Source organism: Dreissena polymorpha, chromosome 9, assembly GCF_020536995.1.
Source record: "Dreissena polymorpha isolate Duluth1 chromosome 9, UMN_Dpol_1.0, whole genome shotgun sequence".
Taxonomy (NCBI): domain Eukaryota; kingdom Metazoa; phylum Mollusca; class Bivalvia; order Myida; family Dreissenidae; genus Dreissena; species Dreissena polymorpha.
The window spans coordinates 78,949,736-78,965,557 of NC_068363.1; the positions used below are offsets into that span (position 1 = coordinate 78,949,736).

Consider the following 15,822-nt stretch of genomic DNA (forward strand, 5'->3'; position numbering starts at 1 on the left):
CGTGTGAATTTCTAAAATCAGTATGGCAAAAGATCATGTTTATATTAAGATCGAGTGAGAAAAGCAAGTGAAGTCAATAAGTTCTAAAATGCCTTCATATTGATAATGTTATTTTTTGCTTTCATTTAACATTTGTCATTTGCACGACTGTTCATAGCGTAACTTAACCATGGGCATACATGAGAAATCTCAAGAAAACTCTGTACGCTCAACTATGCCGTTATGAGAACATAAATATGAAATGCATTGCTTGAATAACAAGATTTAAATAGAACACCCCATGTATGAATTCATCGGATACTACAACACATATAACGTGATTTAAAATCTGATACCAACAATTAGTGTTAAAGCTCTGTATGATATATTTGGAAACAAGGACATACTAGAGCTTATAAAAACACACTACACTTTATTACACATATAAACGTTTCGGTACTAAAAATTAAACATACGAAACAAATAATCTGATTTTTATGAACTCTATTGAATATTGAAAATAGGCCGGATGCTTTGGATCTTGAATACAAGTTTTTTGCCTAACTCATTGTTATATTTTATAAAAGCTTTGTCAAAACACATATATTGTGATCACATGTGTACTAACAATTATTCGGAAACAACATCACGTGTACAGCTTTTTTAAATGGGATAGGCGATCATACAATCATTAAAAAGTGTCGAATGTTATGTAGTATGTAGGAATGTTTTATAAATTATTACTATTGTCCTTACCATTTTACTCCTAGAACTTTTCTGGTGTTGTTCGATAGGTGGGTAAACGTACCTCGCACACATGTTTATTAGCACATATAAATTCCAGCTTAAAGCGTGTTTCATATTTAAAAAAAGGAGGAAAACGAGAAAAGACGGTAAGTTGATAATAAAAAGATATTCCATCGAACGAAGTATATACATTACATCTAATTGCCGTTTACCGCATCAAAATGGAGTCGCTATTAACTTCAAAATAGTGAAAACAATGTGAGCATGTCGTGAAAGAAGTGACTTTCGTGACGCGAAAAATCGCACTGTCGATTTTAAACATTTTAAATGAAATATTTTTTGTTAAACGGTATTTTATGGTAGAAGAATCAATTTACAACACATTATGACATGCTTTATTGAATATTACTGTGATTATTTACATTTACACGTGTTAGCAAGTATGCACCGCTCAACACTGACATTATAATAATATGGACACCGATCAACAATGTCCGTAAAAGCACCGCATCTTTATGATTTTTTACGACCACTTTATTCTGATATATTTTCTTTCAGAAGGAAGAGACGTTCAAATTTATGTTTGAACAAACAAAACAAACAAGAAAAGAAGACTTTTTTCTCCCGATGCTGAAGGTGATACCAAAACTTTGGTTTTCAATTGTTGTTAATACTTGACGGAAATAACTATATATGATTCGAACCCTTTACATCTCGTTAAAACGCACCGCGCTGTAATGTCTTATCTATGGAGGCATGCATTCACAAGCTTCAATAGACAGTCTCAAAAAGTTGTTTATTTTATAAGTGTAATCCCTTTGTTTCTGATATAAGTAGTCGAGAGCATCTTTGGTATATATCTTTATTTGGTTTTGGACACAAACACCAAATTCATAATTTAGTAAATGTAACCAATGCAACAGCACACTGTACATTCTATACAAAACTAAATGTATTATTTCTTTCGGCTAGTTTTACACCAATATTTGCTTATACCTTTCTATAATCGTAGCGGGACATCTTTTTTACGGATTATGAATCTGAAATCAACAAATAATAATTATCAATAATGATTGTCTTTTACCACAACAATATAGATAAATTGAAACATGAGACTGAAACATGTGCCCTCCACGTACTGGAAAGCAAGTTAAAACACGGTTGACTTTGGTGTTCGATTCAACTATGGCTCTGGCAAAATATGACCATAAGTAATCATGATTTGACTATGGTATGTATGTTAGCAAATAAGGCATCACATAAGCTCAACGTGTGCAGGATGTGGGCATATGAGCAAAACATAAACAAGTTTTAAGATCTTCGTAAAAGTTACTCTGAAATTCAATCTTTATTTAATCACCGGCTAATTATTCGTTTGTTTACCAATTCTTTTATTACAGAGAAAAAGTTGGCAGGGCTGAGAAGTTTATGGAAGCTTTCAACAAAAGAAAGCGAATACGCTAGTTGTCTCCATTGAAAACAGATGAAATATGCCCTATCGCAAGAATCCAAATTTGTAAGGTAGAAAGAAGGAACAATTATGTGTAAAGCACAGCTGAATTTGGTATACTTTGAACAGTAAATCAAAATATGGGATTCCAAACTTTACACATATACGTTGCCTGGATCGACATCACCTTTCCCCATTTGGTTCTTACACTTTCATATTGTAAGTAACACAAATACACACACCTCGACCAACAAACAAAGTTTCGGTTTTTGCTTATATTTCAGAAAAGATTCATTTTTGAAAGTATATATAGTTTTTGTATTCGACCGACCTGACATGGCGAATATGTATAAAACAATTTCAATCACAATATAATACGTGTTGTGTATTTATTAATATTTATTAATATGAACGTCAACGGGTATATATTTTGTTACAAACTGGATATTGATCTACCTGAACGTTATTTTAGGCATGAAACCAAACAGAACAGAACGGAATATTGTATTTCGGCTGATAACAATTAACAGACATGTGGTCTGAAAATATAGATAAATGTTATCTGTTGCATTTGGCATGTGATTAATTAGTTAAAGACACACAGTTTGCAGTACAATGATGAATTTCGTATATAAGACATACAAGCAGAGAACGTCTAAAACCTTTGCACTTTTATAGCATTTGTCTTTAAATCACAACCATTCGTTTCAGTAGGTAATCAAAATATTGTAACGTATGTTATTAAATGATTTGTGAATATTACACGATTTTAAATCCTTTCATCGTTATATTAAAGAAGACACTTTTTGCACTTTAATTTCGAACGTTTACGTGGCTAAAATAACGGTATTTGCACACGAACTAATACGAATAATAGTATTGAAAGCAACACTAGTTATCTTAAATACAATAATGTTTGCCATCAAAGCAGACACTTTCCATTGAGTCTGGTACTATTATCTAATAAAAGAAAAAGACCATCAACAACACATAATAGGTCAACGTGTATCATGTAATGCAAATCAATACATTATTCATTCAAATTTACTGTAAATGTACCTTTGCCTGTAATATTAACACATTATACGCTTGACTTAAAGATGGAGTCAAACATTAATACAATTAATGGTCATTTAAGTGTTTATTCCTATAATATTTTTTTAATTGCTTTGCCAATCTACATTACAATTTATTCAAATCTTCCATTGACTGTCAAGTTCTAAAAACTTACACATTGTACTGCCTGTTTTGTTTGTTGGCGACAGATATATAACCGTTTATAATTTTAGAGTTCTGTCGGTATATGAAATTTGATAACTGGTTTATTTACGGGACAGGCTGATATGCCATTTAATAGATGTCTTCATTGTGCTCGTTGTTAAAAAGCTGCATTCATAGGAAGCGTTTAATTACAAACAAACACCACATTGCAACGTATGCCACTAATCTACACCGAACAGATATGTAGTTCGTGTACGTGTAAGGCGTTTTGAATTGACTACAGCTCAAGCTAGATCAATATGTTAAGCAAAATTTATAAGTTGATTATTGTTTTTTGCATTTAAGCATGAAAATATTAGTGATATATTTGATAAAAACACCCCTCCGCAATACTTTAATTTCTGCAGTGTGATCAATATGCTCGGATGGCTTGGGATTAGAACATTAGTGCAGATGCCTATGTAAACGTTGTGTAAGCTCCCGGTTTGACTTTGTACTGTTCAGACTTGTATGCTGGTCCCAGTATCAGATCGCCCACAAAAACGACCCTTAAGACATGATAGTATAAACTCTACAATCCAATATTGCAGAACAGTTATTTTTGAATTATTTTCAAAATAGACAAGGTTAATGCATATATCAGTCAGTTTCGAAAACTTAGTTTTGTTATGATTGTATTGTCAATCTTAAAGTTACTAAAACTTGCATCTTGTTAAGGCAATTATTTGAACTTTTTTAACCTCCTACATTGTGCTATTTTTGATTTTGAAATCAAGTATGTGTTATGTGAACAATAATGATTACGAGGAATACTTAAAACACTTAATGTTTAAACGGTCAGCTCTAGACATTAAAAACATAATAATGATTAATTTTCAGCTTCGCCCAGCAAGTCCATTTCAAGTTCATCTACTTAAAGAACTTATAATATGTATACAATTGATTAACGAGAGCTTTCGATGATATGCCTGTTTCTTTGCTTTGTTATTATATATAACATCATAACAATTTATAGTAACGATACACAATATAAAAGCAATCATTGTGTTACTATCACCTTGTCCACAAAAGTAATATTGTCCGAGTCCAGAATTTGTAATGTTTGCGCATTTATGTTGTCAAAGCCTGATACATTTTTAGATATCGCTTTAATTCCGATGGAAAATCCATCTGAATTTAAACGCAAATTAGAAGAAGAATGCGATGAATAGATAAACCTAATAACAATAATTAACCTCAAGGTCAGTTAACATTTGAGATTACCTAATGCACCTTACTAAAGTTTATTCCAACTAATGCAACAGCATATTGATTAAATGTTCGTCGGATTTGCCGCACCTTAAAATCTTTAAACGGAATACAAATATTTTTTATTTTTATTTTGCGCCAGCAGCAACAATTTGGTTGCTCACCGATTCATATAATGATTTAGTTTAATTAAGCCCACGTATTTTACGAAATAAACTGTAACAGTTATAACGCTTTGCATTAATAGATTTATGTTTATGGTAAAACATGGCGGTGTTGGTCTGTCTTGTCGTGTCGGCCAAAGACACAAATGGAAATGTTAATTTTCCCCGTGGCAACAGGTCATTACATCGCAGATAATTTTAGTAATTTATTATCTCAGCCGAATCTACATCATGATGTGAAATGTCGCAGGTATGCGTTTGGTATAAATCTGCAATAAACTTGTTCGTATTGATTTATTTAAAATATCAAACATTAACATGCAACTGAGTGTCGCCGTTAAACTGGACAACACATTGTCGAGTGTACTATGAAGATGCCTCCCATCTACTAGTTTAAACTGTTGATAGTTAAGTCCAAGGTGTACATTATGCCCTAAAGTTAACATTAGTGCGAACGTAATTTTTTTTTCTGTACCTCAACACCCTTGCTTGGATGTGATTGACTTTTTATATTTAAATACAAAACGTTTACTCCCATGTCTTATTGTTCTTTAATTAGGAAATTATGTGTTTTGTTTACTTTTCAAAACTTGAACTTCTCATTTCATGTTTTACTTATTTCGTATCAATGTTTTTATTCCCAATTTTCAACCTCTTACAGGCTGTGTCCAAATAACAAAAAGTAAAAAAGTCTGTTTTCCATTGGAAAACAGTAAAAAAAATCCTCAAAATCTGGCGAAAATTTCCAAAAAATAGGCCAAACTTTGTAAATAAATTAAATTGGTCATACAGCAGTTTAACTTCCTAGCACTTTCAAATATAAATTTTCGAAACCAGTTTAACATTCACTTATTAACAATTGGGATACTGATAACTGTTTTTTATAATAATAAGATTATTGTTTTTTTTTCACGTTTTTATGGTTTATCGCATTTTCCCCAATAAAAAAGGCACAGGCTGTAAAAGATAACGCGAAGAAAAATCACTGTTTATGCTTTATGTGATGTTTATTGTATTATTCATTGTTTCATGTTATGAAACCAAAATTGACACAAAGCTGAGCATCTAATACAACTGTGATAATGAAAACAACAGTGTACCATGTTTAATTTAAGTAGTCACTAGCTAGCGGAGATTTTGTATTTGTTTTTTCAAACATTTGATTAGAACTAAATGTCAGTTATTACTACTGAATGATCGTTTATTAGTAATGCCGATATCGTGCATTTATTTGGAAAAAAAATAAAACAATTTACATAGACAATATATGTATTTTTTTTATATTTCGCTTTTCGCTCGCCTGTGATTAAAAAAAACATAATACAAAATATTTTTATTCTTATTTCACTCGCTCGCTCCATTGTTATTTTATTGGGGGGGGGGGGGGGCGGGGGGGGGGCGTGAATCCATAGAACAAATCTTCAATTTGTTGTTGCCTAACATACTACTATAACGGAAAACACATATCTGCCAATGTTTCGCTCTCAAATATACACAAACATTGACATAAGACGAAACCATTCTGGCTAGCTAGCATGACATGCCTTAACCCAAAAGTGATTCGATGTGACTTGATAATGTCACGTAAACTTTATTACCGACATTTTACATTGCTGATTAAACATACAAACTCATCAAATTGCACTTTACATGTTTTCTGTCAAATGTTTGTGCACCTTACAACCAATCATCATTAATCTATTAAATAAAAGACGCTATGTTATGTTAAAGATTGAGTAAGAGAACTGGTATGACCATAATATCAACTAAATATGCGTATTATGCATAGTTATATTGAAATTGATTGCCACAATTAACTTAGTTAATCCGGAGTACTGTGCATTGCACACAAGATAAGTAAATTATGCACCTATATCAAATAATATGAGGTTTTTAGCGCAAAGGTATGTAGAGTTAATTTAACAATACTTTCTGCACGCGAGAGACATCGGACGGACCTTACTTTTAAGTTATTCCGTAGGTCGATTGTTCGGTCTTTCGGTTAAAATGTTTTGAGTATTTGAATGGATTACGCCCAAGATTCCCAATCGTTTCACTTTAAAATTCACAATGAAGTGAAGATGTTCTCACCATGAAATGAAGATGTCTAAGCAACTTGTTTAGCCAGAATAACTCTCGAAATCCTGAGTAACATGTCATATATCATGGCTAACCAAACGGTGCGTGACGTAAGTTTGCTACACAAATTTTGTTTCTGATTGTGAAATGTCACATAATCAAACTGTTACATTAAAAAAAAACATGTCATTTCATTTCTAACGGTGTTGTCATGAAGTGTTTTATTAAACCAGGGCTATCATAGATTATGTTAATACGCCCACTTGTGGTTTTAATAAATGTTATTTCAGAACGTCAACATCAATTTGATGGTGGAAACATCAGGTCGTTTATATAAGATTTATGAGTGAACATTATTTTCGTAAATTATAATTGTAACGCACGTACACTTGCCTTGAACATAAAAAGGAATATTTAGTTAACATCTTCATCCACAAATATAGAAGTAGGAAATAAGAATGTTATATTTGATTTAAAATTGCCTGGAGTAGTATTCTCTGAGCAAGATCAGACTTATTCCCAATTAACAAAAAACACTACGATAATTACTAGTTATTTCGGAAGCTGTGCACATGTTAAAATAACGTTTAATGTAATGATAATTGTAAATTAAAATTGCTTAAATCATAACGTTTTGCAACTCAAATTAATGCCCGTTCATGAAACTTCTTCTTAATTAAAACACAAATCCCACAAGGCATATTCAGTCCGACTGAATAAAGCGAACTTCATTTACAGGAAATATAAGAAAACAAATATAACTAGTTCAGACAAGAAAAATCCGTTATGCTGGATTTAGAAAGTTAATTCCGGCCTTGACGCATAATTGGCAATGATTTGTACTGCACACGCTTGAAATATAACTATGATTATAAAATATATGTTTTCAGCTGTTAACTTTGGTATAACAAGTACTTCGCTTTGATCGACTTGGCTATCCCAGGGGAAGTATGCATATGCTAAAGTTCGGCGTGTTTACTGTTACTTCTATAAATATAGGCAACCGTTGCGCAGAAGCGCTTCTCTTGGCTACAATTTGGTTAAGCGTGAGTACTTAACATGTCAAACAATATATTAATGATGAAGTCATCCCATCTACGTTTACGCGATGATCAGTTCAAAAAAGGCATATCAAACTTCCCCAAGCGTAAGTTTGTTCTGAATGTCATTTTCTTTCCAGTAGAGCCTAACATCGATATTATATATATATATATATATATATAGATATATAGATATATATATATATATATATATATATATATATATATATATAACATTTATTTACCAAAAATAGTATTTTTATTTTACTGTTTTAAATTTTTATATTAAGTTATATAAAATGTATTGAATTGTTATTAACCTGTATCTCTGTTTGCTTGATTTATCAACTGTGATGCTATTTTAATTTACAGGTTTGCTATTCCTTATGCCATAAGCAGATACAACTTATTTTATGTGTAATATATGCTCTATGTACCATGTTTTACAAATTGTTAAAATATTAAATAAATAAATGAATACACTATACAACTCACGTTTATTGTGCTTCTTTAAAAAAAGAATTTATATTATATATCTTATGACAGTATTTCAGTTTTAAATAATAGCCAGTTTCATAATTTACCTTCATGTGTGATGTAATTGTAGTACTCAAGCGTAGCGCCTACCAGTTGCTTTTGGAATAGAAACACATGTAGTGATGTATAGCCTTAACCTTCTCTTGAACTCTATCAGCCATTGAAAATCATTCGATTGTATTCTTTTAAAACATATGTGTTTTGTTGTTGTTGAAAACACGTCACATTGTCTTGTCGCAATGCCTGCCCGATATGAATAGAAATAATTTGAGTAATGTACATTTTATTTTATGATTGAAATATAATAGTACATCATTTTTATGAATGATTGAAATATATTCGCTTTCACCAAAAAGAACGTACATTCAAATACTTATGTACTAATGTGCACAACGTTTTAGCCGATAACTATGGTATCGTCCTCAGGATTGGCGTTTCCCGCGCGTCGTGCCACTTCTGCAATGCGGGCCAGCTGAGCCCTCTGCGTCCTGGGTTCAGCGGGAGGTGCGTCGAATACTGGACCGACGGTGAGTCTTTCGTCCAATGCTTTTGCTTCAGCTGCACTTACAGATGTTGCCGTTTCAGCTGGGGAAAACGCTAATCTTCCACCTGCAATGGCTCCTTCTTGCGCAACAAGTCTACGTTCAGTGGATACGCACACATTGCGGGCCGTGTTGCATGTTATATAGGGAGTTGTGCCACACGAAGGACAACTGAGAGCAGGTTCGTATCTATACCAAGTAGTAGTCCAGTAGTTGCGATAACCATCAATATTTCTGTATCCTGGTAGTCCGTCCATCGATCTAGTTTGGGCATGTTCACCAGTAGCTGGTGGATAATCTGTGCTGGGATTTATTCTTGGGCTACATACAGTTGATTGGCGGACGCGGAACCTTTCCCATATATTGTCTATAAAGGCGTGATGGAGGAAAAATATGGGGTCGTGGGCGGCTGTGTTTATACCACGCATCTGTCCACCTACCCAAACGTGGGGGCCTCCGTGCTCTAACTCAAGGTCGTATGTCGCAGTGGCAGTAGGACGGGCTATTTGGCGAGTCCGACAACGCGTCATGATCAAATTGATAAAATTTCTAGATACCAGACGACTACCGCCGTTAATGTTCCTTCTCAACTGACCCTCTGAGGTTGTCCAGTTGGCGAACGGTCCCGTGGTAACAACTCCGAATCCGTTTCCCAAGAACTCGGTTGAGAACAAGATTGTGTTTGCTGGATTGCCCATTTCGTTGTCGAGCGTTGAGTCCCAGTATGGGAGAGAAACTGTTCTGTCAATCCTTCGCATAGATTCCTCTAACCTTGAATTATAAATGTAGCCAATTCATAAACATCACTTCAGTTACGGAAACGTTTAAGATGGCAATTAAGTTTTAAATAAGGAATTTCTTATCGTAAAATAAATATTCTAGTTACGTACAAAACTAGATATACTCTGTGCCATCCGAGAAAGTTGGGCCCCCCGTGGGCGGAAGTTGCTACACCGCCCCGGTGAAGATTTGCGAACCTGTCATACTCCCCATTCTGAAACAATACGATACAATTAGAAAAGTTACTATGATCATACATATAAAAATAAAGGAGGTCAGTAGATGCTTTCATGAACTAACCATTCGATGCATGGTGAACCATACTCAGCACGCAATACATCTTGCGTTATAGCATTGGTCCGAACATATTGGATTTAGAGGTTATCGTCTACGATGTTTTGCAAACAGATTCCACATAAGAATTAGCTTCCTTTGAGAACCGTCGAGATAAATCAACCTAGCGTAGACAGGCACTTTACTTGGTATATATTCGCAGAATTCATACGACTCGTAGCGGTTTACACTACGAAAACAATGCTATGAATAGTATTAGACGTGGAAAGATGTCCCTGGTTCTAGTTTTTGCTCTCGAATGAATGCTTATTGTAAAACGAGCTGAACATGCTTATTTGCCAATATTATTTAGGAATACAAACGCCACATTTACACTTACTTTGGCCTGTAACATGAATTAAAAGACAAGTCGGTATCGATGTAAAGCTAAAAATAACAGTGTTCTTATGAATATCATGAATGGTGTTGTTTTTGTTTGTTCTCATTTATACGCAACTGCTTAGTTGCCATCTTCAACAGTATTTAATCGTCACGGCGGTCAGTAAATCAACTCAAACTTAACTCGAGCTAATTGATTTTTTTGGTAAATGCCTAATCTAACTGGCAAGTGCACTACTTGAATCAGACTTGGATAATATCCGTAGAGATAATTCCATAACCAATCACGGCAAAAACAAGGGCGAGCCGGGAATCGATCCATCAATTGTTTAATTTGTAGGCCAGCGCTCTACGAATTGAGATGGCCTGCTAAATATATTACTTAATCAGTGTTAATAGCACAGTACTGTTTTGATATACGTGCACTTTTTTAACGCAGTACAAATCAAACCGCAGCATTTCAGGGTAATCGCTCGGTAAATTTGCGATTATAGTACCTATCGTTTATTTGAAGCAAGTATGGGAAATCGATAACATCGTGTGTTTTTAATATTTAATGTTTAAAATAAGTTGATCAAATTTGGTGGAAAGCTGTTTAAAAACATTATTTTTTTTTTTATTTATTTAATTGTTATACCAGCTTGGGCTTTCAGATAGTAGATACCACTTGAACTGATACAGAGCACGGACGTCGTAAACATAACATATTAGATACATGTTCAGTTAGATTAAGATTGCGTTGCATTCTTTTGGGAACATACTTGGCGACATTATTAGTCCCGCTTGTAACGAGAGAAATTAGCTCATCGGAACGATGTTATAGTTATAACCATACCGTTTTCATCGTACGCAATACACGATGAAACGCGTTTCTTTCTGTGTCGTTTAAAACTCTGTATTCCCTTCGGGTGCGGAAACCTGTCCCTGGCTGCGGAGGGTTCGTGACGCCTCGCTTGTTTCTTGAGTTGGTCTCCCCTGTTGGATTCATCATCTAATTGAGGACATTAAGGCAAATTTAAAATGAATATTAAAATAAAATATTTTAAATATGTTATCTTTTCAAAGAGACTTATCAGGATAAAAAGTTCAGTTGGTATGCAAGGCAAATAACATATTTTAAAAAATAAATAAGATTAACATTATTACAAAATGTTAGGCACCATGGAATGCAATGAAAACACGTATCGGCGTTATCTTTTCATCTTGATAATTTGTAAGAACCGATGTTATATGCTAACAAATTCCAGATAAACGTAAAACATCTCAGGAGGAATTACACACACATTAATTAAATTCTTACCAGCTTGGATTTATAGGCATATTACACACATTCTATAAAATCAATATAAAATGTGTTGTATAGGACAGATAGGGCAGATAGAAGATATGCATTCATGCAGTTATATATTCATATAAATTCGTTCTTACCCTTAACATTTGTTTTCAGTAATACAAACGAATCATATGTATAATTTATATTACTATTAAAGTGAATATATTGATGGGGATGACAAATTGACCACAAAACCGAGTTTATACACAAATATTTACCAGGTAATATTGTGTATGATACATTTTACTTAACTCCTTGAAATGTTCAAACAAATCGATTTTAATTGTCATTATATATTTCAAGAAATGTTTTTAAGGAGAAAGCATAGTTCCACATGTGATGCAAAATAAATATATCGGTAGAAATATTAATTGTTAAGGAGCTCTTAAAGGGATCTTTTCACGCTTTGGTAAATTGACAAGATTGAAAAAAGTTGTTTCAGATTCGCAAATTTTCGTTTTAGTTATGATATTTGTGAGGAAACAGTAATACTGAACATCTACCATGGTCTAATATAGCCATTATATGCATCTTTTGACGATTTTAAAACCTAAAAATTATAAAGCGTTGCAACGCGAAACGATTGAATAATTTGGAGAGTTCTGTTTTTGTCGTTAAATTTTGTGAAACTACGAAGATTGCTTATATAAGGTATAAAATACGTCAAGTACGTGTACTCGGCGGAATAGCTCAGTAGGCTAAGGCGTTTTTACTTCAGGACTCTGGCAGGACTCCAGGGGTCACTGGTTCGAAACCTGGACCGGGCAATGTTCTTTTCCTTTTTTAAATTTTATTCTTGATTTTTTACTGGAGCTGTTACGATCCAATGCTTACATTTATCGATATAAAGCATTTAATGAATAAGTTAAAAAATGCCAAAATCTGTGAAAAGGCCCCTTTAAATAGGACATTTAAAGGACATTTTAGGATAACAATCATGACGTTTACATACTTGTTCTAAACAGTGAACCTGGAGCGTTGATGAACGTGGAATTAAGAATGATTGTATTTTAAAATTGAAAGGCAGTAACAATAGTGTGTAGACGACTATGCCTACAGATACAAGAAGACCGTTGATGAAATCCTTGTCTTTCTTAGTTATATCGTAATCCTCCCATCGAACCATGTCCGCTCTCCACACGAACTGCTGGAGACAATACAGGTAGACATCCTGTGGCGTTCCAAGTCCGGGCACTTTCTTCGCATCAGTGGTGTTAACTACAGGCGTTAGTCTGCTTATACAGTTGGCGATCTCTGTTGGCATGCCATTTTCGACCGGAGCAGCATTTGTTATCGCAATAACGCACGCCAGCACCACGGTAAACTAAACATATATTTTTTTAATTAATTGGGATTAACTTTACACTTTAAATGTATGTGTACTAGTTAAACTAATATTTCGATGTGGATAAGCTGTAAATATGCAATTAAACTCGTACTGTAAGTTTAAGCTTCTAATATTAACTCATGAAAGAAAACCTCGATACAAATCTTATATGCAAACCTAATTGCGTTAAGTGGTGTTTCTGTTCAGCTCACACGACCAGCATCTAAATGTATACATTTGCTAAATGTACAATAAATTATTAAGTTTGCAATAATTTTTGCTACAACTGATCATAATCGCTATCTAAGCCTCAACTCTATACAATTTCGGAAATATATGCTTTAAAGGTGTATGTAATGTCATGACTAATTCTGATTAAATCGGGTATCGTTTTACAATTTACCACAACATAAAGTTTGCACTAACTACGTACCCTTCTTTTAATGTAATTAAAAAAATATGATTTCATCCTAAATATTTCTTCTTCTTTTTTTAAATTATTCAATTAAATATATCAGTCTTAAAAAAAACACTAACCATAAGTCCTAGCATGAGAAAATTTATGCACAATTTAAAGCATCCCCTACTCTAATAGAATCAACCCTCCTCGTATATCACAACTTATTAAAAAAACAGTGCTATTACCATTGCTATTGTTTAATATTTACACGTTTTAATTACTTTTTTTAAGAATGGCAATTATGCCGATCATTTTTCTGATTTCCCGTTTTTATTGGGAACTATGCAATGTTCACTTCAGGGGGATATTATCATTTTTAAAAGAAGTAACACAGTTTGTGTTTGTGTGAAGTACACAAGTAGGTTTATAATAAGTTTTATAAGCCGATTATTTGTTAAAATGTGTTAATATATTTTAAGAACAACATGAGATAGTGTTTCGTTTTTCCATTTAGAAATTACTTATAGATCACATTCGCATAGTGACAAAGCTCATTAACCAATCAGGACACATTTTTAGGAACTTTGAAACTTAACTACATGGTGCTAAAACTAGCCAGTATTTTTTTAAACATTGCCGATTTTAACGAAGCGTTTGTTGTTTTGTCCAAGAAGACACATTTAACTATAAATTAACATATCAAACATGGGTGTTGTTAAATTGTTCACTTTGAATATGTATATATATATTCATTAAGAGGGCCGCAACTATGGATACGCATGCTACTGGTCATACATGATGTGTTTGCAAACATAAAGAAACATTTAAAATGCCGTAAAGAAAAACAAAGAAGAATATTAATCAAGAAACGACTAAACGATGCACGTTTCTCAAATCGAATTGTTAAGAATTCCGTTTTGTAACTAAAGTAAGAACTTTTTTTCTCATAAATAGTTTTTAAGCAATGTTACAAGTTCATTTATAAAATACCGGTTCGTTCTGTGCATAACATTTTGATAAGTCATATGACTGTAACGAATGCAGATGCTATGTTGTTATTATTTGCAACCTTCAAAACATTTTACGTCGAATATTAATATGATCAAATGTTAAATTATTATTTATTTAGAAAAAGGTTTAATCAAATGGTTATACGGTATCATATATCGGTCAGGTTATGTGTTGATGTTGTTGTTTTTATATTTATCACTCAAGCGAAGCAATTCGAATCAGTGGCATAACGAAATTGCTTCTACATTAAATAATTATAATTATTGGTATGTGATGTTAAAATGCGCACCAATAACAGCATCCTCATAATTTCTTAACTTTACCTATCCTTTGTTTTGCTAATGGTTATTGAATAATAAAATTAAACTTACGTGCAACAATGCCATGACGGTATTGAAGAGCATGCTTTCTAGACGACAAACACGTGTGGTGTACGGTAGGAAAAAGGACAAGATCTCATATTTATATAAGTATATATATATATGATATAATCGATAACATGGTTTTGTATGATAATTAAACAGTAATTGGGAACAAATTGCAGATGTCTCATAGATTTGTGGTGTTCCGAAATATATCCCGGTATTTAGTGTAGTGATGCAGTGTAACGAGATTAGCGTTCCGTAGTATGAAAATAAATTAAAGGAACTTACCAAATTGCAAAGGTGGCCTATATAAGACAAATGGTGTTTGCAAGACAGTGCGTTTTCTGCTCTTGTGTATCAATAGCCATGTTAAAATTAAGTTATGCTACAGAAATGAAGTAAAACACAGATGGATAACTTAATGCAACTGCTTCCGCATTAAAAACCAACAACTTTATATTATTATGTAACACGGGGAAACATTTTTCAGAATTAACAACGTCATATTGATAAACAAGAATGGCTAGTAACACAAACGCTAATGATAAAACCGTATACGTATGTCGCAAATATAATATCGGCGTTCATTGATTGATTGATTGCATTTCGTAGACAACATAAATAATTTAAAAAAGATAAACACTTGAAAACAAGAACAAAAATTAATAGAACATATATTTTGTCATGTCAAGTTACTATAATGTCATCATGATTATGTTTTGGATTGATTGAGTGGTTAGATATTTATGAAATCCTTACTTAAAACGAAATTAAATATGTGTGACTAAATGTCCGATACAACACCGGCTGCATCATAAGCTGCGAGATGTGTCTGGGGAATCCATGCATGCACTATATTCTTGTACATAATTACTCTATATCTGGACTTTGAAAAGACGACAACATACGTTGCCTATTTCCTTCGCT

General features: G+C 33.2%; 1 protein-coding gene across 1 annotated transcript in view; it reads right to left on the bottom strand.

Moving 5' to 3' along the window:
• Nucleotides 1–8,784: 8,784 nt before the first annotated feature.
• Nucleotides 8,785–15,822, bottom strand: part of LOC127846197 (tyrosinase-like protein) — a 29,039-nt gene continuing 22,001 nt past the window's right edge. The window contains exons 3-5 of the mRNA XM_052377371.1: nt 11,295–11,377; nt 9,898–10,001; nt 8,785–9,778 (exon numbers count right to left, since the gene is read on the bottom strand). Coding sequence (XP_052233331.1) covers nt 8,863–9,778; nt 9,898–10,001; nt 11,295–11,377 — 1,103 coding nt within the window. The 3' untranslated portion in view covers nt 8,785–8,862. The remainder of the gene's footprint in view (nt 9,779–9,897; nt 10,002–11,294; nt 11,378–15,822) is intronic.